The sequence below is a fragment of the Protopterus annectens genome, chromosome 17.part0 (genome assembly GCF_019279795.1).
Source record: "Protopterus annectens isolate FY-2018-M chromosome 17.part0, PAN1.0, whole genome shotgun sequence".
NCBI lineage: Eukaryota > Metazoa > Chordata > Ceratodontiformes > Protopteridae > Protopterus > Protopterus annectens.
The window spans coordinates 662,543,794-662,569,590 of record NC_056751.1 but is presented as its reverse complement, the minus strand read 5'-3'; the positions used below and the strand labels follow the sequence as shown (position 1 = coordinate 662,569,590).

At 40.3% G+C, this 25,797-nt stretch overlaps 1 protein-coding gene across 1 annotated transcript in view; it reads left to right on the top strand.

Annotated features, from left to right (window-relative positions):
- Positions 1-25,797, top strand: part of LOC122791490 (glutamic acid-rich protein-like) — a 2,133,503-nt gene that overhangs the window by 28,758 nt on the left and 2,078,948 nt on the right. The window contains exon 3 of the mRNA XM_044059233.1: positions 4,193-4,384. Within this exon, the coding sequence (XP_043915168.1) occupies positions 4,193-4,384 (192 nt within the window). The remainder of the gene's footprint in view (positions 1-4,192; positions 4,385-25,797) is intronic.

Below are 25,797 nucleotides of genomic sequence, written 5' to 3'. Positions count from 1 at the left end.
TATTACGATGTGGATAAGGTAAAATTCCCTTTTCCCCACTGTAGTGCAGTCTTGTAGGGAGAATAGTAAAGTAGGGTGGGTGTGGGGGGCACAGGGGGGCAAAGCCCCCCTGCTAAAATGTTAATGTAGCTTTTTTTTTTAGTAACACGCTTTAATGAAAGCACTTTTTCGATAAAAGTGCTTTCGTTAAAGTGTGTTCGGTGGTTATGGATTTGGATGTTTGATCATTCGATCAAACTTCCTCGATCCATATATATATATATATATATATTTATATATATATATATATATATATATATATATATATATATATATATATATATATATTTATACACATCTATATATGTATATATATATATATATATATATATATATATATATATCTATAGGATCACTACTAAATCCCGAATGTGCAAAATACCGACGCCCAAAATCGCGAGACCAGAGTACCGAAAGATTATAATACCTAAACTACTAAATACTGAAGCACACAATCACGAAAGCCCGAAATATCGAATTAAAGTAGTGTGACAACAGCAACAGTGAGACAGTCAAGTGAAACACCTCAAACTGAAAATAAAGACCAGAAACCACATGAATAGCATACGGAATGCTAAAGTACACCGTTCCATGAATGTAAATACCATCACAAATCTGTTGAAGCACTTCGTAACACTCACTGTAAACAATAACCAGAAGCAAACAAAGTTAACCCCATGTAAACTTAAACTTCACCCAGTGTATCCTGGTACGACATAATAGACTCCTCACATCTTTAATAAACAAGCAATAGCTCTGACCAATTCCATACTCATATAACTGTTTTGATTATACAGTACACGCTGAAACTGGCTATGGCGCTGAAGCAACTTTCTCCATTTAGTAGAAGAAGGACAGCCTGCAACCAAACATTCTCGCAATCCATCCACACAATTCTGTTCTTTCGCCAAAGCACTCATTAAAACCGACAGATCAGTTGCCTTACTACCAATCAGACATTTCAATCGGCGATGCTACACTTCCACCTAGTTCTGTGTACGTGGCAGAAATAACCTATTTAATTCATACACATTTCAAAATGTAATAGGAAACAGAGGCGGAAAACGTGTTGCAGCAGTAGATTGTGTAGCAAACTTTCTACGTTTCCCAAACACGTACCAATCAGAAAAATATCTCAGAATATCTATGCCCTCTGTTGGGAATTTCTCCTTTAAGGCATTAAATGTTGGTATGACGTCTGACTCAGGAAGGAATGCTAGCCCAACTAAACATTTCACCGCCAATTGAAAACCATGGTTGGAATTATAAAGTGAGCCCAGTCCAAGCTGCTGCACTTTCCTCCAAACATTGCGTCCAAAATGGAACAAGCAGCCCTTCGACTTAATATCTGCAAAGTTTAACCTAATGCTTTTTAAAGCAGCTACTTTGAAGTCACAAAGGATGAACTGTAGTGTTAATTGGAACTCATGCACTGATAATAAATACAGTACACAATGCCACATCATGTTGTATGCCCTTAGGGACTTTTTAGACATGAGACAATACAATAGCGGCACACACTTGCTATACCCGACGTACTTCACTATGCCATGAATACTATATAGTTGTTGGCAGAGCACACCTTTGCAGAAATACATGCCATCCATCAACCAGATAGTAGCTACACTTAAATCATGGAGATTATTGATAGTGCTAAAGCCTACTACAGTATTACGGGAGGGTTCATCTACCATGCACTTTTCAATGAACGTACCACTCTGAAAGGGGAACATAGCCATATCAAGACCTTCAAATATTAAATCAGGGATGTGTGTTTCATTACTAGTTTTACTCCTAACCCTTCTAATCTGTTGCAATAGCGCTTTTTTATTGGGTAGACTTGACACACATTGCAATGACGTTGATGCCATAGCATCTTCCACTAGCATGCAAGGTGCATCTCTAGAGAGAGATGCTTTCTCTTTTAGTGTACCGTACACTTTATATTTTTCAACTTCAAAAGGATCTCATGTACGCTGCAACAAAAGAACTCTTAGTAGCTAATGTACTGTTTGTGTTATCTTCAGCAGGCCCCCTGAATTAGCTGCTCTGCTCCTGCCTTTTTATAATATATATATATATACTAATGTAGTTAGTAGAATTAATACCCCTCCATATAGTTGTTTTACATAGAACAGATGTGAGTTAGTACTTTTTACTGCATTTTTTATTACTCTTGCAAGTGTGTTGTTGTTATTCGGAAGTATGCCTTGTACATTTGCCTAGACAGCTGTTGCATACCACTTTAATATCAAACCTGGCTTGCCTGACACTAAAGACACAGAAATTATACCCCAAGGCTATATATTTGTTAGACATGACTCTAAGCAAACGAAATAGTGGTATAGTAATTCTTTACAACAATCAATTAAATAATATCTCCACCTACATAGACCCAACCTCAGATAAGTAGAAGAGTAGCATCAATCATCAACTTTCTTCACAACAAAAAGAAATCAACATTATCTGTATATACCCTACCCCTGCAACAACATACCCATTTTAGAAGCCCAAGATATCCTATTTCCATTCTCATAAACAGAACAATCCAAGAGGGTACTATATTTGACATCCTGGAGTGTCCTCTATTTATCCCTTTACACAAAGGAGGCAACAACTCTATCGACTATATTAACTATAGACCAATCAGACTCCCTTTCTCCCATTAGCAAAATTATGGAAAAAATTATACAAACAACTTCTAAATCATCTCTCTACATAACTTAAAGCCAAGCCTGTCAGCATGGTTTTATTTCAGACCCATCATAGTACTACCCTCTTCTTTCTTTTTCAGACACAGACAATAGAAATCACTCTACAAGATCTCTTACTCTCTCTTCAAACAAGAAATTAAGAATTTGCAAAGCCAGGCTGGCTCTGTTCCTGTGTAAGAACTATGACTAATCTTCCCACCTATAGCATCCTCCTCTCCTCCTCATTTTTTCCGCTACTATATCTTCTTTTTTCTGTGTGTAAGACCAACTCTCCATCTTGTAAAATAAAATAAATAAATAAATCTCCGGCATGGTTGTGGGGCGTACTCTTTAACAGTTGCTCACCTTCAGATAATGATAGTGTCACTGTTCTTCCTTTGCAGCATCCACTCCATTTATATTTGCAGCACCAGTATCGCCGGGGATAAGATTTCCTTTCCAGGTGGTACACGTAACCTTCAATTACTAGTACTGCTTTACTTTGCTGTGACTGCATTTGATTATACAATCGGCCAGTATCTCCGGGTGCACTGTAGCTGTTGTCGGACATATTTTGCTCATTGATTGCCATACAGCGAGTTTACGTTAAAGTAGGTGTTTTATACCCCACTACATTATCCGACGTAGTATAATGAAATTGGAATACCATTATGTATATTTCGTGATTGTGTGCTTCGGTATTATGATCTTTTGGTACTTTGGTCTCGCGATTTTGGGCGTTGGTATTTTGCACATTCGGGATTTAGTAGTGATCCTACACACACACACATATATATATATATATATATATATATATATATATATATGATTTTCATGGTGGTGGGGGTGCAAAACAAAAAAGTTCATCACTGAGAGAATGCTCATCAGTCTCACTGTTATTTACATTATTTTCAGATTTGTCTCTAGTTGTTGCACTCACCTCCAGTTCAATGTGGTCTTGTTTTACAATTTAAAGTACTACTTTATCTCAAACAGGAATTCAGATTTTTCCATCATTCCTTCTCAACAATGGGGACACTTCCAGTTTCTAAGCAGTAACTTTTTAAAGAAGCAGCAATATATTTTGCAATAACTCTTTTGAAAGTGCACTGAGTCTCATTGGTACCCCACGCAAAAATATGTATGGGAAGGTAGGAAAATAAAGCATAAAAACTGCCTGTCCCTGTTACCTGATGTCTATGGCATAAGACAAAATAATTTGCACAATCTGGGTAGCTCTTTCAGACTTTCCTTGCTTTGTCACGCTTGATAGTATATTATTATATACTTTTCATTTAGGGTGTAAGTGTGCTATGGCCTTTCATCCTTGAAGTTCAAATGGAGTTCATATGATTTGCTGCTTTATCTGTATACTGTTTACATGTTTCAGGCATGTACATTGTTGTTTCCTACTTTAGTGCCGGTACCATGCATTACAAATTGATTTCTGTTTTGTGCAGGTTGTAAAAGCTCCGTATGTAGCTGCCACGAATTGCTCCTCCTCATCCTCAACTTCTGAGACTGGTTGGATTATCGCGGTAGTGATCTTGGCAGTGGCATGCATGGTTCTACTGATTCTGCTGATTTTCTTTGTGGTAAAATGGTACGGAAAAAAATCCTCCTCGCAAAGAGAAGTAGAGAATGCTGGGAAGGTAAGTGTTCTCTTTAAAATACCTTTATGTATATACACGTATGTATCGATCTAATACTATTTACAGTTTTGGAACACAGAACCTTATACATAAGTATAATACCTTAAATGGCAAAAAGTGAACGTAACAGAAAATAGCATTATACAGCACAACATGAAATAACAAAATACATACAGAACACTGCACAACCCAACATTATTATCAGAACTGAATATTCAATCAGACCTCATAAAATCATGTCTGATATGAAAATGTACATATTATGACCCATGTATAGGTTCATAGGTTCATACTAGACTAATGACCACCATGGTCTTTATAAGCCTAGCTATTCAACCCAGCCTGTTATTGTCCTGGTGTTCTATGGATCCCTATATGGTGGAGTATGTTAGTAAAGAGGTAGCTAAAAGTTATTTCGGGGCAGGTATGCTAGTTGGGGATTAATTTAGTTACTATCACTTCTTTATATTTTAAAAAAACTCTACTGGTTTGTAGGTTTTTGTAAGAAATTTGACCAACAATCTCTTAAAGGAATTCTCAATGAACCATTTTGTTCTTTCTTCATTTTTGCATATTTCCTGCCTTAATTTTAGGTCTTTCTCTCACAAGTTCAAATAACAATCCACCTGTTTCAGTCCTGTAAGCAACTTTAAAAAGTCTCATGTTGTAAAAAAAATCTCTTCTCAACCTTCTATAAGTAAGAAACCAGCATCATACATTTTCCACGTGATATTCTAATTCAAAAGTCTGATAATATGGACCTTTCTGTTTCACATTCTTTGTAACTGCTATACAGTTATTATCTTCTCCTCTGACCAATAGCACCATAAATAGTCTTCCTGTTTGAAAAGTGTCTGTGCTAAGCTATAGCAGATTTGAATAAACACAGCCAAATTCATGCTGGGAATAAGCCTTAACAGACTAACTATAATCATCATAGATGTCCAAGATGTCCCACTAACATGCGAGTAAAAATTAAATGATTTGTGTACAAGGATTTCTAAGTGATTGAATTCTTTAGCTTCATGTAGAAAAAGGCTTTATCCCTTCCTTTACATAACATTAGTCATCCTTAAGTTTTGTATGTTCTTTATAGCAGTTTTTCCCCTAGAAGCTTGCTTTCATTTGCCCACTCATTACTTCTTTTAATTATACAAAGAATATTTTTCAAAGAAGTCTTAATTCACCCTGGACTGCCAACATAGTAACTCTCTATGAACCAGAGTAGATATAATTTAAAGGAAAGAAATTGACAAACAGGAACATCATTATGGTATGATCTTTGGTTTACTTGTTATGTTGATTGTCTGTGTATGCATTTGACTTTGAATAGATTGGACAGCATGAAGTCTATGTGTTTAAAGCTAATATTTTAACTATAAATATATTTTTAATTTAGCTTAATTTTTGCAGGCACATGTGTAAAGTGCACTGTGTTTGGGTTACAACAGTTTGTAAGTTAAAGCAAAGAATTGTTTCCTGTAGTACAGTATTTGATTTCCTCAACCTTCATTTGTCTTCTGTATACTCTAACCAAGTTACTTCACCAGAGAGTACTCCTGGGTTGCTACTCTAAAGAGACACTTGTGTACAGTGGGCTGTCCCTGGTTGTTAGCAAATGTGCTACACATTTGTCTTTTGAATTCCTGCAACCTTCACATAGTTGCTACCTAATGATTTACTATATGCTATTTGATTAGGAATTGTAACATGTCTCTTGTACTTGAACTGATTGCCAGATGCGTTTTCACTAAATGTTAGTTTCAAGGAAAGAGAAGTTTACAGTGTCTTACGCTAAGTCTGTTTGCAATGCAAGAGTGCTTTGTTTTGTTTAGAAAATGGCTGTCAGTGTTTTTGGTCTAAAATTTGAAATGAAAGTTTTAAATGAAATCCAAATCATTGTGATAATTATAAATGTAAAGTAGTATGCACACTAACAGGTCTGAATGGCAGTTTTGTTAGTTTGGGACAGACAGGCAGACAGACAAGAAATGGCATATTGATATGGCTGGCAGGGGTTGGTTCATTACCTTGCATAGGGCCCCATTTGTCCATAGTCTGGCTGTATTTACTCGGGGATGTATGCTGCAGCAATATGCCATTGTCAGCCATTCTCAGGTAGGTCAGACCTGTACTGAGTGATGTCTGTGGGGGTATCTATTCTTGATGATAGAAAAGACATAACAAGGTTAAAAATGACATGTAGGTGTCCTGCAAGCATGTCAGCCCCCCCCAAAAAAAACAAACAGTGTGTTACATGCAGTAATATTTATGATTCTTGTATGACTTGTGGGTGATTGAACAAAACTTGCTTCTGCATTTGCATTGCTTTTTAATTGTTTTGCTTTATTCATTGCACTAATTAATTAATTAACGGCCTGTATTATGTGATGTAGTGTTAACATTAACAGAGACATTGGGAACCTTCAAACATTGGACCCTACCCAGTTTGGCTTTGTTAAGGGCAGATCATGCCTCCTAAACCTGGTGGACTTCTTTGAGACAGTTACCATGGCTTTAGATGAGGGAAAGGAGGTCCACACAGCCTACCTAGACCTCGCAAAGGTTGTTGTCACCATTCTCCATTCTGGTATTATAGATAAGCTCACCAGCCTGAACATAAACCCCTATTTCATGAGATGGGTTGCCAATTGGCTCATGGATAGAACCTACACGGTGAGAGTTGCAGGCTCTAGGTCCGACTATAAACCAGTTACAAGTGGCGTCGTCCAGGGCTCAGTCCTGGGACACCTCATGTTCAGTATATACTTCTCAGAGGTACAGGCAAGCACAGGAGGACTATGGCTGACCAAGTTCGCAGACAACTGCAAACTGGGGGCCATAACTGACTCTCCAGCTGATACAGACATCGTCCAGAAGGGTCTCACTGAGACAGATACCTGGTGTCAAAATCATGGCCTCAAGCTAAATGCCAAAAAGTGCATAGTCATCCCCTTTGGAAAAAACAAAGTACCTGCGAACTACCACATATGTGGTAGTCCCCTAAATACAGAAAATGTAATAAGGGATCTAGGGACCCAAGTAGATAGTAATCTCTCCTTTGATAATCATATTGCCAAGGTGGTTAGAAAATCCATCCATGTGGCCCACCTAATCACAAAAGGGTTTGCATCTAGAACAAAAGAGGTTATTGTTCCCCTCTACTCATCACTCATCAGATCCATCATATAGTACAATGTACCTTACAAGACACCTGCAACAGCTGGAAAGACCACATAAGTACCTTACCAAGAGGATTACTGGCCTCAAACATATGCCCTATGCAGCCCGACTGAAGAAACTCCAGCTGTACTCGGTTGCATACCACTTACTCAGTGAGGATCTCTGCCTGACATACAAGGCCATGTCCAACCCAGAATTGATGGACATGCTCCACCTAAAAAAAAAAACAAATCCCCGAGAGCCACACGCTCTAGGGATCTAAACCTCACCACAATGATAAATAGGACATGATGGAGGGATAGATTCCTGTCCCAGAGACTCCCCATGCTTTGGAACAGGATTCCAATCTACATTAGGCAGAGCCTCTCACTAGCACTCTTCAAGAGAATCCTTGATGAGTGGATGGGAAACAGAAAATTTACCTCAGGGATCACTGCAGTGGCTCTGCTGGACAGAGGCACAGAGAACTAATGGTTCTGCTGGACCAAGGCACAGGGAACTAATATAATGTGGTGGCAAAAGCCAACACATTCTGGCTAGGCTTATAGATGCCCTTGTGCAGTTAGCCTAGTACTTCACTATGAACCTATGAACATGTTATATTTTAGTAATATAATTTTACAGTACCTTCTTTACAGCTGCCAGTAGCCTTCTGATCTTCAGCATCCATTATGAAGCCATTATTGTGTATTGCTGCATATTATAAGGGGGAAGGGTCAGCATAATGGTTAAGATCTTAACCTCACAGATATAAAGCACAGAGTTTGATTCCAACCTCTGGTTATTGGTTGGACTTGTAATAGTCTGCAGACTGATAGCCTATTGTTTACCTATGAACTGTGATACAGTTTTCTCTAGAAGATCAGATTGAAAAGGATTTATGCATTTAGTTAAAAACTGCTATCCTGTTTGGCAGTTAGTACAGAGGCCCAAAGCTTTGGCTAATACATGAGCCAAGGGTGCATGATTTGAATCTTTCTACCTTCACTTACCTACTATGTGATCTTAACCAGAGAGCTTTAGGGCAATTGGGAGTTTGGATTAAACTCCTTAATGGTCTCCTGGATTGCATGCCTGGTAACTAACTATGAACCTGTCTTTGTTTTTTGTTAGCCATTATCTATTGCATAGCTGATCTAGTTCAGTAACTATTAAGGCAATATCATAAGCATACCAATTTTAATGCAACATATGTCATGTATTCTTCAAGGCCAGCTGGCACTACATTTGTAGGTGAAGCATTGAAATGCAATGTCATTTGCCAACAATAAAATCTGAATTAGTAATAGTTGTCTTTAACATGAAATTATTCAGATTACTTTACTTCTACAGAGATTATGCATATTGACAGCATATGATATTAGGTGGTTACTATTTCTTATGCTCTCATTGTAAATACTCTCCTGTTTAAACTGTACTACACATGGCTGGGTCTTATGGTGTGCTGCTAGTTATCTATATACAATTTCATGTGTTTCATCTAAGGTACCAATAAGGTACATGTAATTCAATTCTTCATAACAGTAAAACATGTGCAGTCACCAATGTGGCTTTAATTGCTGATGAGGGTGGGTGTATGTATGGATAAAAGTACCTTATGCTCTTATCATTTTTAAAATGGACTTTGAAGGACAAGTGTACATTTGTGTGAATTAAATTGGAATACTTTACTACGGCTACCGATTGTGTGTGTGTGCGCGCGCGCGCGCGCGTGTGTGTGTGTGTGTGTGTGTGTGTGTGTGTGTGTGTGTGTGTGTGTGTGTGTGTGTGTGTGTGCATGTATGCATGTGTGTGTGTGTGTGTGTGTGTGTGTGTGTGTGTGTGTGAAGTAAATTTGAAATATGTTACTTTGGTCATTATTATTTATTATTAATTTACAATTGCTGTTATCATTAATCATCATTATTCGTTTTTTGATACAGACATCTAAAATGACATAGTTAACAATGTAGGTATAATTGCTGGGTTTTGGGGTATTTTTGTGGATAAAAATGACTGAACCTGCTAAGATAATAAAGTTAAAAATTCATTAGTTTGTCTTTGCAAGACTAGTATGTATTTATGTAAATCAAATTGGGATACTTTACTGTGGCCATGTTATCACAACCAGACAAGTAATGTGCACACAGTCAATAATATGGCTGTAATTGATGATTACAGATATTAATGGATTATACTGACAGCAGTTTGAGTGGCCTTTTATGGTTGAAATGTTCAGAAATGGGTACTTGTGTCATTATTTTTCAATACATTTTATTTCACTGCTTACTGGAAAACTACAAATTCAAAACGCACTAAATGTTGCTGTATTAACCAAGAAATATAATTTAGAATAATCAGAAGGCTACTCCAAAAGAACACATATATTTATGCATGGTTCTAAAAATGTATGTGGGGGCCTGTAGTTTAAAAATAGCCTAGGGCCCAAGGTACACTTAATCTTCTACTGACCATATTTCAAGAGACTATGTTATGGCAAATAACTTAGGAGTAGGAATATAATGGGTAACAGATTGCATTGTTATTTAACCATAATGATAGCGCATGAGATAATGATAAAGGACCTTAAGACTTAAGAGAACAGACACTGGTGCCTGGGATTGACATATAAAACATGAACTAGCATCACTGTTAAGTACCCTTTTCAATCATCGCCTAACCAAGGGCTTTGTTCCTGTGGAATGGAGAACAGCAACAGTTATTCCCCTTCACAAAGGTGGCCTAACAACAGACCAGGGGAATTACAGACCCATATGCCTGATCAGCTTCATCTGTAAGACCATGGAATGTATCATTATGGGCCTCATAAATAAAGACATAGGTGACCTCAAAACCCTGGATCCTTCCCAATTCAGCTTTGTCAATTCTGCCCATTAAATCTGGTCGACTTCTTTGAAAATGTGACCATGGCCATTGATGAGGGCAAATCTATGTGCACAGCACACCTCGACTTAGCAAAAGCTTTCAAAACAATCCCACATTCAGGCATTAAAGATAAATTTAGCAAACTGAATGTAAACCCCTTCATTGTAAGATGGGTTGCCAAATGGCTCACAAACTGGGCACACAGTATAAAAGTGAGTGACTCCACATCAACCAGCAGACCTGTTACCAGTGGAGTGCCACAGGGGTCATTGCTAGGACCCCTACTGTTTGGTATGTACTTCTCAGAAGTTCAGGTCAAAACTAAGGGGTTGTGGCTGACCAAGTTTATAGATGACTGCAATCTAGGTGCAATCATAGAATCCCCAAATAATGTTGATATACTCCAGGAGGGTCTCACACAGACCAACAACTAGTGTAGTAGTCATAGTCTCAAAATGAATGAAAAGAAATGCATCATCATTCCCTTCACTGCAGACAATGTCCCTTCACTCTATCAAATCAACAACAATACCCTAAGTACCTATGAAGTGGTCAGGGACCTGGGATCACAAGTTGACTGCAACCTTAACTTTGACCAACATGTGTCTACTGTAGTAAGGAAGGCTTTCTACATAGCGCACTTGATTTGTAAAGGCATCACCTTGAGAGCAAAAGAGGTTATAACCCCTCTATACTTGGCACTAATCTGGCCCATAATTGAGTATAACACCCTGTTCAACATATACAGTACAAAGCACCTGCAGCAACTGGAGAGACCTCAAAGGTTTCTAACAAAGAAGATCAAGGGGCTCCAGCATGTGCCTTACACAGACCGACTAAAGTCCCTGTCACTATACTCCATGTCATATAGGCTTCTTAGGGGAGACTTAATGCCTGGCCTACCCAGCAATCCAAGACCCAAACCTAATGAACTTGCTTCATATCAGTAAATTAAATGCCTACCTGTTCCAGAAACTTAAATATGGCCTGTGGCTTAAATGGGACATGCTGGAGGAACAGATTTATCTTTCAGTGACTGCTGTGTCTTTGGAACAGGCTACCAATTCATGTGAAACAGAGCACCTCTATGGCACTGTTCAAGAGGAACCTGGACGAGTGGATGGGGCACCATAAATTCTTACCAGAGGTAGCACCCATGACCTTCCTGAACATAAGTAGTCTTCACTAAAATGCAATCTTGGGTAATGACTAGTACCTCTAGTATATTACATTGGGTTGAAGTGGCTAGGCTTAAAATGACCTCTGGGTTGATAGCCTAGTAATCTCCTATGATTGTATGATATAGCAAAAGGACATAGCAGGTTCCTGTTCTGATATGTGAGGGTGGGGATCACCCTTATAGTGATCAGCGCACAAGAGGCAAGACAAGGTACTGTCCTGGTGTTGTGAGGGTGTAGTAGGTGTCAACTAGGCAGGAAAGAGAACACATAAGCAGGACAGGATATTGTCATACTTTATGGGGATTTGGGGGCTCACTTTGACAGAGAACATTATACAAGGACATGTCAAAGATCTGTGCAGCTGTGGAAGGGGAGAAATACTGTATTATAAACACAGATACAGCTGAACATGCTACAGGAAAAATGAGGTCTCCTGTACAAAGACTCCACTTTGGGCTGTCAGCACAGCGCTACATGAAGGTGCACATTGTAATGTGCATTGCTGCTGTTGTCAGTATACTGCAGAGTGAGAATTGTAAAAACTCATTAACAGACATGCATGTGGACACTGCGTGGAGGCTGGGAAAACAGTGCTAAGACATATGGATCTGCTAAGGATTGTCATGCAAGCAACTGCACTGATGCACATGTGTAACCCACAGTTCTCCACATCTCATCATGGGACTGGCAGTGACTAGAAAAGTACAAAGCATTAGAGACACAAGTGTTACTGCAGGCCTTGCACACACAGATAGACATGCACATGGATATAGTACATTTGTATCCTTAACAAGGGTAAAGCAGGCAAGCTTTGAAGGACCAGGTATGGCAGGGTGTGGTGCAGAACATCAGTGCTGTAGATGTCCATAACAGAACAGTAGTTAAAATGCATCACAAGGTCAATGATATAATATCGCATACAGTTTTTTTGCATGAAAATAATCCTTCTAAGCCCCCGGGCCTGTGGATAATACGGCCCAGACCACAAAATCCTTTATAAATGCATTCTATGAACACCTTCAGGAATGCATGGATCATGCAATCCCAAATAAAACCAAGACCCAATCCTCCAAAGGCAGACGTCCTGTCTGGTGGACCCCAGCCATAAACAAACTATACAATAGAAGGAGGAAGCTACTACATGACAGAGCAAAATCCCAAAAAGGGAAGGCATCTCTGATCAGTATTAGCAAAAAACTATGGGCAGTCATAAAATCATCTAAGGCCAGCTTCGAGAGAAAAATTGCACAGGACACTAAGGATAATCACAAGGCTTTCTTTAGTTATGTTAGGAACCTGGGTGGGAATTCCCAGATATGCTCAGAATTAGTCCAAAATGACAAAAAATACACCGAACCCACAGACATTGCCAACATCTTAGCTGACAGGTTCAGCGGAAACTCCCCCCCCCCTCACCACCAAAAGGGCTAATATCTATCCCAGCAGAGTGCTGCCCCCCTGACATCTCAGATGCTCAGGTAAGAGCTGCTCTCTCCAAAGCAAGAAACACAGCATCAATGGGACCAGACAGTGTCCTGGGCTGCGTCCTACATGAACTCAAAGAAGAGCTAAACCCAAACCTAAAACTACTGTTCAATCTCAGCCTTACTACAGGATATGTACCCAAAGAGTGGCGTACAGCAACAGTGGTCCCTCTCCACAAAGGTGGTGCCTCAACGGATCCTGGAAACTATCGCCCCATAAGTCTCACTAGCTTGGTCTGCAAAGCTATGGAAAGGATCATCATGGACCTTATAAATAAAGATATTGGGGACCTACAGACACTGGATCCTACCCAGTTCAGCTTTGTTAAGGGCAGATCCTGCCTCTTAAACCTGGTCAATTTCTTTGAAACAGTCACCAAGGCCATTGACAAGGGAAGGTGGTCCACACAGCCTACCTGGACCTCGCAAAAAAGCCTTTGATACAATACCCCACTTGGGCATTATAGATAAGCTCACCAGCTTAAATATAAACCCCTATGTCACTAGATGGGTTGCAAACTGGCTCAAGGACAGAGCCCACATGGTTAGAATAGCTGGAGCCATGTCAGACTCCAAACCAGTTACAAGTGGCGTCCCACAAGGCTCAGTCTTGGGACCTCTCTTGTTCGGTATATATTTCTCGGAGGTACAGGCCAACATGGAAGGACTGTGGCTGACCAAGTTCGCAGATGACTGAAAACTGGGCTCCATAATAGACTCTCCAGCCGACACAAGCATCCTCAAAAAGGGCCTCATAGAAACCGACAACTGGTGCCAGAGCCATGGCCTCAAGCTAAACGCCAAAAAGTGTATAGTCATCCCCTTTGGCAAAAACAAAGTGCCCACAAATTACCACATAGGTGGTAATCCATTAAGTACAGAAGAAGTAATTAGGGACCTGGGGACCCAAGTTGATAGCAATCTCTCATTTGACAACCACATGGCCAAAGTGGTTAGAAAAACATTTGATATAGCCCACCTAATCATGAAGGGATTCACATCTAGATCAGGGGAGGTCATCGTGCCTCTTTACTCATCCCTCATCAGGCCCATAATTGAGTACAATGCCCCTTTTGGGATGTACCTTACCAGACACCTGCAGCAACTGGAAAGACCCCAAAAGTACCTAACCAAGAGGATCAAGGGGCTCAAACAGATGCTGTATGCTGCCCGGTTAAAGAAGCTCCAGCTCTACTCAGTGGTATACCGCCTGCTCAGAGGCGATCTGTGCCTGACATATAAAGCCATGTCCAACCCGGAATTAATGGACAAGCTGCACCTCAGAAAATCCAAATCCCATCGAGCTACGCGCTCGAGGGACTAACCTCGGCACTGAAATAAATAGGACATGCTGGAGGGACAGATTCATAACCCAGAGACTCCCTCACTCTGAAATAAAATCCCAGTCCAGGTTAGGTAGAGTCCCTCATTGACTCTCTTCAAGAGGAATCTTGATGAGTGGATGGGAGATCGTAGGTTTACCCCGGGTATCACTTGTGTGTCACTGTTAGACAGAGGCACAGTATACTAACCTCGAAAAAGGGCACAGCAAAATTAATTTAAAATGGGTGGTGAAAGCCATACACACTCTGGCTAGGCTTATAAATGCCCTAGGGCAGATAGCCTAGTATGAACCTATGAACCTATGAACCTATACCAAGACCAGGGCATACGATATTGCCAGGACCAGATCCACCACAATTTATTTATTTGTTCGTCTTTCTTGATTGGGAGTGTTCAACTGGGTAAAAACCCATTTTCACCAGATGCCTGACAAGAAAAGTTCCACAGTTAAATCACATCTATTACATAAAAAATAATTTTTTTTACATGTGCAGTAAATTTGACATTAATAGTATACAGTTTTTTGCATGAAAATAAAGAGATTACATGTACTGAAAAGAGTAACAGAAAATTATATACATTGGATAAGCATCATTAGGGAATGAAATGCAAATAGAAACAGTGTATACACCTGTTCAATATATAGAAGAAAAGGAACAGAACTGAGAGTGTTTTCTTGGATGGTAGTAACTGCAGATACAGATAATAGTAATTTGATTTGAGATAAAAACTGAAAAAACAGGTTGCAGTAATGACAGGAAAGGCAGTTAAAGGCAGTCTAGGGTTAATGATTAAGGAGTGACAAAGTCATGGATAAAGTGACAGTTTTAGAGGTGATGAGATTTTTATGAGATAAGATAGAGTAGAGAGATGCTAGAGTTGTTGATTAAGAGAGATCTGGGGAGAAGACTTAGCCAGGTCAGCAGGAAGAGCAGAGATAGCTTTGGTTTAGGTGCTGTTTAAACAAGGTTTTGAATCTGTCAACCTTACCTGTCTGTTTTAAGTATGTAGGAATTTCATTGCAGACTTCTGCCACATCGTGGGAATAGAGAGAGTCTCCAGAAGTGATGAATGATTTACTGATAAATAGCAAGAGTTTGTTGCTGGAGTGAAGGCCCTTAGGAGGATAGTAGTAGACCAGAGTGTTCTGTGACACTGGGCATATATTAGGAGAATATATAGGAGGTCGTGGGCATTTATTAACAGAATATAGGAGGTTGTGGGCAGTGGTTAACTGTGTGCATGTGTAGCTAAGCTGATGTGGGAGTTGAAACCAATTTAATTGTTTTAGTACAACACAGTGGTGTGTATTGTTAGGGAGCATGGTTTCAAATTTAACTACTTTGTAGTACCAAATGGCCAGTTTAGTTTTACAGGTAGGGAAGGATATAATAGTGAAGGAAGGAGGTAGGTTGATGCTAAAGTAATTCTAGCAGTATCACTCAGATATTGCTTGACCATATAGAGAAGGCCAAGTTTTTGGTGTGTTTTCTTAATGGAATATAGTATGTGATGGTCAAACTTGAGGTTGTCATTTATTATGACTCCAAGTAGTTTAGTTTGTCTAACAGACTCTTGCTTAGTGTTATTATTTGAGGTAGTATGACGTGTGTGGTTCTGGTTAAGTGATTGTTTTGGAGAGAATAACTCAACATTTGTTTTGGGATTTAGAAGTAAGTGAGGAGGAACATCACTACAAAAATGTCTCACACAGACGGATTAGTTTTTTCCCAATTTTCTTTGTCTCTGCCACCTGCCAGTCATCATCTCCTTCATAGTGATTTGGCTAATTCATTCCTTCTTCAGCTTAGTGTAGCCATCATTAAGCAGCCCTTGGAGTGGTTAATTTTCTTCTGTGCCCTACATTCCTTGTGTATATTTGGATCACAGAGGAAGGGGGATATACAATGGCCTGATTGTGTTAGCTGCCCCTCAGTTCTGCAAACAGCCTAACCTCCTGTCCTTGAACATGGGTAGTGCTTTTCTGTATCTCTGCTGGAGAAATTGTGCCATCCCATGTGAGAGCCTGCACCCACCTCTCATAGTTAGGAAAGGTAAGCGGGCCACAATGTTTCAGTTATCTTCCTCACTATCTGCCTCCTCCATTGCTGCTGCAACTGCAAATTTATCCTGAATTGCCTGGGTTATAGTCCGAACTCCATCTCTCTGTGCCATAGAGCTGGGATGCAGAGGTAGGAAGAGTTCTTGGTAGCCCTGTCTTGTGCAGGTGAGAGAGCCCACATACCTGACAGCAACTTTGATGTAGGTATTAGGATGGTGATGACTACCTAAGTGCCTTTAGAAGGTGCACCTGGTTAGTCCTAGTATGTTCCATTACTGTTGCACAATGACTATATGGGTTAAAGTGTTAGTCAGCAGAATTTAAATGCGTATTTATTTTCCATGCACTTCAGGGATGAAATTGTAACAACCTGCACCACAAAGTATTTATGCAACCATATGCTCTGCAAGTTATTGACATGCAACAATATATGGTTCACATGATAGGGTGATGAATATGTTCCAGCACTGCTACTAGCATGTTATCTTCATTCATAGCTTGCAGTATGCAGGGTCCAGCTCAACAGGAAAGCCCACGCCTGATGTGAGTAGATCTCTTGTAACTGACAATGAGGGCACCTTGCAGAAGGTACAGTCTAATGGCACAATGGCACTGACAGTATCACTAATATTGGAGGTCATACAGACATCCCTCCACATATGAGATGATGGTGAAGCAGCATGCTGAACCCCCAACATCAAGTGTATTTTACACTGGAAATCCTGTCTGTGTATGCCTAACCCAAGCTACACTGAATTCCTTATATAGGGGACATCCATGAGCTACTTTATTTCTATTGTACATATATGCTATAGGAGATATGTGTGCCAGTGGCTTTTTCTGCCATATCTTCACATCATTTTCTGATTTGGCATCACTCAGTGGATGCCTAGTTTAATAATCCAGTCACAGAGAACTGCTATGCACACCATGGCAGAGATTGCAAGAGTACTGTGTGGCCTTCATGATTAAATGCAACCACAGCAGGGACTGTGGGATGACCTACACTTCATTCAGGGTGACATGGTATATAGGGACCTGGAGCAGACATACTTGCTGAGGACAGTAGTGGTTTAGCATGTAGTCAGTGGTACATCTATGATGATACTGGCAAATGCTCACTATGGCCACACAAAGCTCCAGATGAGTAGTGCATGATCGCAGGCTAAGTTTATGCAGATAGAGCACAGTGTTTAATGTCACCCCTGGCCATGGCTGTCTCCATCCCTTGGCATGGGCACTTCCAAGCTCATGGCCGGTGTTCATCAAGCTACATTGAAGGGTTGCTCCACTGATCATCTGCACTGGGTCCCAGTGTTGTCCAATATCTCTATCCCCTATTGACATTCATAGTACCACATCTAGCTGTGTCCATCCTCATGGTTATGGATGCTGTCCCTCAACTGCCTCCCACAATAGGGGTCACAATGGGATTTCTCTAGATGCAGTCATCCTTCATTCAAGGTGCATCCAGTCCCAATATTGCAGGGCCACATAGTAATCTGATTAAAGTTCATGACATGGAAGCTCCACCCTGACACTGGAGGGTCTGATCCTGACTCCTCCTAACCTACTTCTGTTCTGCAAAGCTGACACATTGACCTTCCATTACTCTTATACCTATGGTATACCCATTAGCATTGCTGACACTTGTCATTGTGCCCCAATGCACCTGTGGAGATAATGATGACTGTACCTCCCATCTCCCTGGCTTTTGTGGATAAGGTAACATCAAATGCACAGTATTGTCCAGCCACAATGTAAGTTAATAAAAAATATTTAATATTGAGCAAAATGATTAAAAATATAAAACAGTAATTCCCAATAAATGAGCATAACTTAATCACCAGGAAAATAAAATCTGTACTGTAGGATAGAAATCCAACATTCACAAAATCTCTAACTGATCTAGCTAATTAGTTACAATTTCCTAACTAACTAAAGAACACTGTCCCTGATCTATACTAAATTACAACAGAGCAAAGGCAGGCTTACAGTTTCTGGTGAGTCATTTTTGGGTATCCTTTGCACAGTTCAACTGACAACTATAACTGATAACCAATAACTGACTTCTGTAGGCTCTTTTATAGACTAGCCTAAATGTTAACTGTTCCAGTTCTAATTTTCATTTTATATATTTTTTTAAATTCAACCAACACCTGTTTTCTAAAAGCTCCTTCCTTCTTTCAGCTTCTGACAGTAACACATAGCAACTGTCAACATTCTGATGACAGCATCTGCTGATCAGTTAAATTTGAGACAGTTTGCCTTTGGAATCTCTTTTCACAAACATTCACAGTTAGAAGTGTAAATGGACACTGTTCAAGTCTTTAAAACATTCTGTTCAAGCAGATCATAAATCAACATGTAAGAATTTATTTACAATATCATAACTAGTCATGCTGCCATACAATACACAGGACAATCTGAAATTATATACAAAACTTCAACCAGGCATGCTAGCACAGACGACAATGTCTAATTTCTTCACACCCCCCTCCCATGAATCAAACATGGTTTTCAAGTGACCCTTAAAAAACTAGGCTTGAGAAAAATGGGTCTGTCTGGGAATATATACCCGTTCCTCTCCTGGGCAATCCATTTGCATTGGCATTATTAAACCCACTGCAGTGTTTTTCTCCTTCTGAGGAAACTTCTCCTTATGTTTCTCGAATGCCTGATCACAGTCTATAGTCCACATTACCTTATCTGGTTATTTTTCCTATTTCAGCCAGTAAAAGATGCTACCATTGTACCACAAGTGGGCACAAATTTTCCATAGTACCTCACTGTCCCTAGAAATGCTCTCACTTGCTTTTTAGTAACAGGAACATGCCACGCTTGAATAGCTTCTACTTTGACAGGTTCTGGCCTAATCTTATCACTCCCCACTCTGTGTCCTATGTAAGTGACCTCTGCCATACCCACCTGATACTTACTGGATTTAATGGTTAGTCCTAAATTTTTAAACAGTTCTAAGGGGCTGGCACAGTACACACAGAACCTGTGCTGCTCAAGGCATCGTGACTCCTAAACAGAGTACAAGCATACGGGCAACCCAGGGGATGTTTACCTGCAGACATTTGCCGCAGCCATAAGTGAAGAGGCAGTCAGAGAAGCTTGGTGCACATAGCTTAATACAGGGGTGTGACAGACAGACAGAGTACACACACACGGTCCGACACAGATTCGGAAGTGGCAGCCTGTTTCCCACTGAAGGGAATATATCAGTTTCCAAGTTCAGTAGTATATCCTGTACCAAGCTCTGTGATGGATTCTGAGATTCTGAGAGACCATCTACAAGTGCTGCAATGCATGTATCTGCATATGTACTGGTATCTGTAGATACACAGCAGCAGCAGAACGCAGCCCAGCCCCAGCCAACGTGGCAAAACCCCTACCATTTGTGGAGGGTGATGGACCATGACGAACTGAGCGGCATGTAAAACCAAAAGAGCGAAGGAGTGCAGAGGCATGCAGAGACTGTTCGGCAGGCAGAGGGGTAGAAGAGGGAAGAAATCACCGTGAAATCACCACCACCTGCAGCAATCATGGCACGCAACGCTACATTAAGCAGGCAAACCGCAGAACTGTGGCTAACTGGTAACTGGCGGCCGAGGGCGGTAATGCAGAGCAATGGGGCACAGCAGATGACAAATGCAGAGTGTGCTAGGCGCAGTGTAATATGTCAAGAACTGCAGAACCCTTGTCAGAGCAAACACAGGGTACCATGCAGGCCAGGGCAGCAACCAGAGCGCATCCATGGCTACACCTCCAGCAACCCCAGAGTACAGCCTATCCTTGTAGAATCTCGATATGTAGTGGCAGCTTCATATTAGTGTAGAACTGCTTTAACATTGCACACCTGCACTGGACCCTGCTAGGTCCGGGACATCAGAACCTTGGTGATGGTGATGGCACTTTTCCACCAGCTTGGTGATGGAGCCATATACATGTCGTACATCCCATGATGGCTGATATATACCCACCAGCACTCTGGTGTACACCCCACCTTCACGGTCTCATCTCACACTTTGTTCTGCAAATGCCTGTAGCATAGTCCTTTATGTAGAATTTAACTGCTCCACAAGACCATTAGTCTGGGAATAGTAGGGGGTGTTCATTAAATGTTTCATCCCTCAACACTTCCACAAACAAGTCAGCAAGTCTGACATAAAGTTGGCACCTTGGTCAGTCAGTATCTGCCTTGGAAGATCTACCCTGTTGAGGATTTCTAGCAAAGCATTTGCCACCTTCTCTACATCAACATCAGCTGCAAAAAGAATATTAGGTACCATAGCTAGAAGTGGCAGATGGCAAGCTCTAGGCTCTACCAACTGCCGTACTACCTCACCCTCCAGCTCTCCCTTAGCAGTCCACTTCATATACAGGAAACCTTCCTTTTCTGTCTCAATATTACCTGCACAAGGAATATTAGGCACTATAACTAAAAGTGGCAAATGGTAGGCTCTAAGCTACACCAACTGCCTTACTACTTCCCCTTTTAGCCCACCTTCAGGAGTCCACCCTTTATGCAACAAACCTTTATTCCTGTATACAGACTCCCCAGTTGCTTGAGCCTTAGGTACTTCCTTAGCCATCTTCCTCAAGCTTTGTAATGTGGGGTCCATATGTTGAGCCTGTGTCAACTCTACATTTGTGACCCTCCCAAGCTCCCCTTCCATAGGAAGCTTAGTAACTTCCGACAGCTGTACCTCACTGTCAGTCTGAATACCATCACTCACTTCCATCCTTGCAGTCATGGTGTCCAAAGGAACATCACTACCTCCCAGCAGCTGTGGTTCACTTTCAGATGTACTACTATATGATAGCTGCTTCTCTGAAACAGCCACTACACCAGTCCCAGCTTCAGGTATGAGATCTGTCTTGGTCTTCCCCAGGATATTGGATCTACATGCTTGTCTCTAAGCCTGACTGCATGTCACTGCATGTACACAAGGTACTGCATCATCAAAGTCATTCCCTATCAGGACATTTGCAGGAATATCCTCACACAGACCTACCTTCTTGCTTCCTCTTCCACCCTTCCTGTCAAGATGAACCCTAGCCAAAGGTATTTGGAATGGGGACCCTCCCAAACCTCTGAATGGAGTGGACTGTCCGAGCAAGTACTGCTCTTGTCTAACCACTGCAGGCCTCATAATGGTTATATCAGAAGCTGTGTCTCTCTTAAAAATAACGTGTTTACCATCTACTAAGACAAGATATAAACTGTGGTTATAGATTGGCACCTCTGTTTTTTCCAAGCAACTTACCACTGACAGTTTATCAGCACCCCTTGCTGTCTCCCTCACCTTTTCTTTCTCACCTTGCCTCAATAGACATTTGACTGCTATGTGACCACTCTGGTTACACTTGAAACATCTAATCCCTAACTGTGTACTTGGACTAGTAGTTTCCCCTGTTACTGGTATACTCTGTTGGAGTGGTTTAGTCTGTCCCCCATGGGTTCCATTATGTCCATGTGCAGTATTAGGTATCCCTTTCTTATGCACTGGTGATCTGCTTGCTAAGTAGAGATCCCCTTTTCTCAGCAGCTCCTACATAGAGCTATAATCTCTGTCTGCTAACCAGATTGTTATGTCATCAGGCAAAGTACTGAGGTCTTATTCAACAAAAGGTCTGTCAGTTCCTTAAAAGTGGTGACCTGACACCCACTCACCCATCTGTGACAGTAAGTACTTAAGTCAGCAATATAATCACATACACATTCATCTGCCTTGTGTCTGTGTTCACAAAATCTTTTTCTATAAGCTTTAGGTGTTAGTTTAAAACAATCTAGAACACAGTTTTTAACTTTAACATAATTCAAACAATCTACATCAGACAATTTTGACATGGCCTGAAAAGCTTTACCTTGGAATAAGGGAGTCAGGAGCTGAACCCAGAGCTCACGATCAACATTATACTGTTTACATACCCTCTCAAATATATGAATAAAACTGATCCTGACTCCTCCTAACCTAGTCAGGGTGGCATGCATCAATTCCCTGGCTTCATACTCCCTGGTCAACTGGTTCTTTGTCATCTTACTATAGACTTCTGCAGACATATTTGCTTGCTGTCTCTGGAAACTAAAAATAAATAAAACTGGGGAACTGAGATTCTGTATGTTTACTTTGTGGCTGTCAAGAGTACACCTTAATGACAGCTATCCATGGGCTTCTGAAATCCAGTTAAAAATCTCACACCGCTGGCACCAGTTAATGTGACGTCCGGTTAATATCCCACTAGACTGCCACCAATTAATGTGATGCCCAGATAATATCCCATTGAACTGCCACCAAATAATGTAATGTCCCCTAGTATCCAGAGTCAGTAACTAAGGAGCTTCAATCCTGACAACTGACTTCAATGTGAGAATGTCACTTAAACAGGATTTGCATTCCAAAAATTTCCCCTAAGACCACTACAGGAACATGCTCTATAACCTGGGATTTTACTGTATTCTTCTGTCCACTACAAAGATAACTCATTATTACACACTTCAGAGAAATGTGTCCCAGTTTAAGACATCTGATGCACTCACACTTAAATAAATGAAATCTCAAACATCTAAACATTTCTGGGAAAGCCTGACACAGATTTCCAGTTGTGTCTCTTCCCCAGAATAATGTGGTAATGCTGCCACTAATCAGTGTCTTCATACCTTCTAAAGGGGTGTCCAGTTATGACAATTAAATATTAAAACAAATAGTAGCAAATGACCTAAGCAGCCAGACTTCTGGAGTGGCCCTGGGAATTATCAAAGCAAGTATAAGCACTCTCAAATCACTAAAGAAAAACACTGATTGTCCAGCCACAATGTAAGTTAATAAAAAATATTTAATATTGAGCAAAATGATTAAAAATATAAAACAGTAATTCCCAATAAGCAAACATAACTCAATCACCAGGAAAATAAAATCAATACTGTAGGATAGAAATCCAACATTCGGAAAAACTCTAATTAACTCATTCATCAGGAAAATAAAATCAATACTGTAGGATAGAAATTCAACATTCAGAAAAACTCTAACTGATCTGCCTAATTAGTTATAATTTTCTAACTAACTAAAAACACTGTCCCTTATCTAAATTAAATTACTACAACAGAGCAAAGGCAGGCTTACAGTTCTTGGTGAGTCTTTTTGGGTAGCCACTGCACAGTTCAACTGACAGCTTAACTGACAACTGACTTCTATAGGCTCTTTTATAGACTAGCCTAACTGTCAACTGTTCCATTCTAATACTCATTTCATATTTTTTAAATTCAGCCAACAGCTGTTTTGTAAAAGTTCCTTCCTGTCCTTCAGTAAATTCAACCAACAGCTGTTTTGTAAAAGTTCCTTCCTGTCCTTCAGTAAATTCAACCAACAGCTGTTTTGTAAAAGTTCCTTCCTGTCCTTCAGCTTTTGACAGTAGCACATAGCAACTGTCAACATTCTGATGACATCATCTGCTGATCAGCTGAATCTGAGGCAGTTTGCCTTTAGAATCTCTCTTCGTGAACATGCGCAGTTAGAAATGAAAAAGGAAACTGTTCAAGTCTTTAAAAATTTTGTTCAAACAGATCATAAATCAACATGTAAGAACTTATTTACAACATCATAGCTCGTCATGCTGGCATACAATACACAGGACAATCTAACATTATATATAAAACTTCAGCCAGGCATGCTAGCACAGTTGACATTGTCTAATTTCTTCACATCTTATGCCAAATGTGGAATTTTGGGAACTGCCTGGATGGCATACAGATGCACTGTATACAAGACCCTGTAGATTGCATACCACCTGGCACTTAATGGAGTGGAAGCCCTTCTGACTGATATACCAGATGTATGGAAAAGATGGGGTCTTTATAGCAATATGGACATAATCAATGGCCCCCAGGGCCTTCAAGAAACTGACTATGTTGTAGAATATCTTTACAGAGCTGGTTCTTTTCTCTGCTGCCCATTGAAATGATATCTGCTTTTTATATCCTGCAGCATCACATCAAGGGGACTAATGTAGAATATGCCGAGATGACTCCTGTTAAACTCCTACTATATTCCTTGTTAAACACAGGTATGTCTCCATGGCAAGGATAGTTAGTGCTACACTAATTTTCATATCTATTGGGACAGGCATGCTATATAGCCGTCTATCATTCCATGTGTGACTGTCATATCTCTACTAATGCTTATATGGTGTCTCTGTCCACATGGTAGTGGTTGATAATGTTCATGTCATGGAAGTGATGACATTTTAACCTCTAGTGGACCCTTCTGTGATGCAGAGGGCAATAATACAGAGTGTTCTGGGAACTTGCTCCAAAAACTGCCATTAACACATGCTTTCATGCTAGTATTGATGCTACCCCTACCATCATGATGCGAGTGAATGTCCTGTATACCAGACAATCCTGGCATTCAGAACAGATAACTACCACTGTTCTTTCTGCTAAATTTATATGTTTTTGAATCACTCTGACGTGTTTCCCTTTGGTATACATGATGGGTCAGATAAGCATGTTGACTGTCAATCATTTCCATTCAATGCATACAGCTCTGTCTGTTTGCTAGCACAGTCATGCTACTTGTGTTCTCTGAATCATAACCTCCCTGATTGCCATCACTAAGTGCCCTAGTTCATATAATACTGTGTGCTGTGTGTAAAACTTAAAACCTCCTCTAGTTAGGCCATGAGAAATTCCAAGATACTTATGCCAGACAACTTGTCGGTCTGCTTAATGTATTCTACTTGTACAAAAACAGATCAAAAAGTTGCGAAAAGATGGCCAACTTCTGCTTTGATTGGAATCCTTAAGAGATTATTTCTAGAAAAGATCTTTATTAAAGCTCTAAAAATACACTAGACTGTAGTTATTATATGATGAGTAAAATAAGAAATCGGAATAGTTTCATAAACTTTGATTGTTGTTTGCGGTCTTTTTATTTAGAGAAATGCATCCCAATGCTTAACAGATAGTCCCCCTGTACCTCTCTGTCTTATCTATATTTTTTCTGTCTGTCTGCCTGCTTGTGTGCATGAGTCTCCCTCTCTCACTCTCTCTCTCTATCTCTCTTGCTTGCACGCACACACACACACACACACACACACACACACACACACACACACACACACACACACAAACACGCGCGCGCGCGTGCAAGAAATTTGGCTCATCCTGTTATAAGCGTTTCTTATATTTATACTTTGGTGGTTTCAGATTTATGTGGATTTTTTGTTGTTTACAGTCTAGAAAGTCATTTGTTTATATCTGTATTTATAAGAACCTTCAATGAC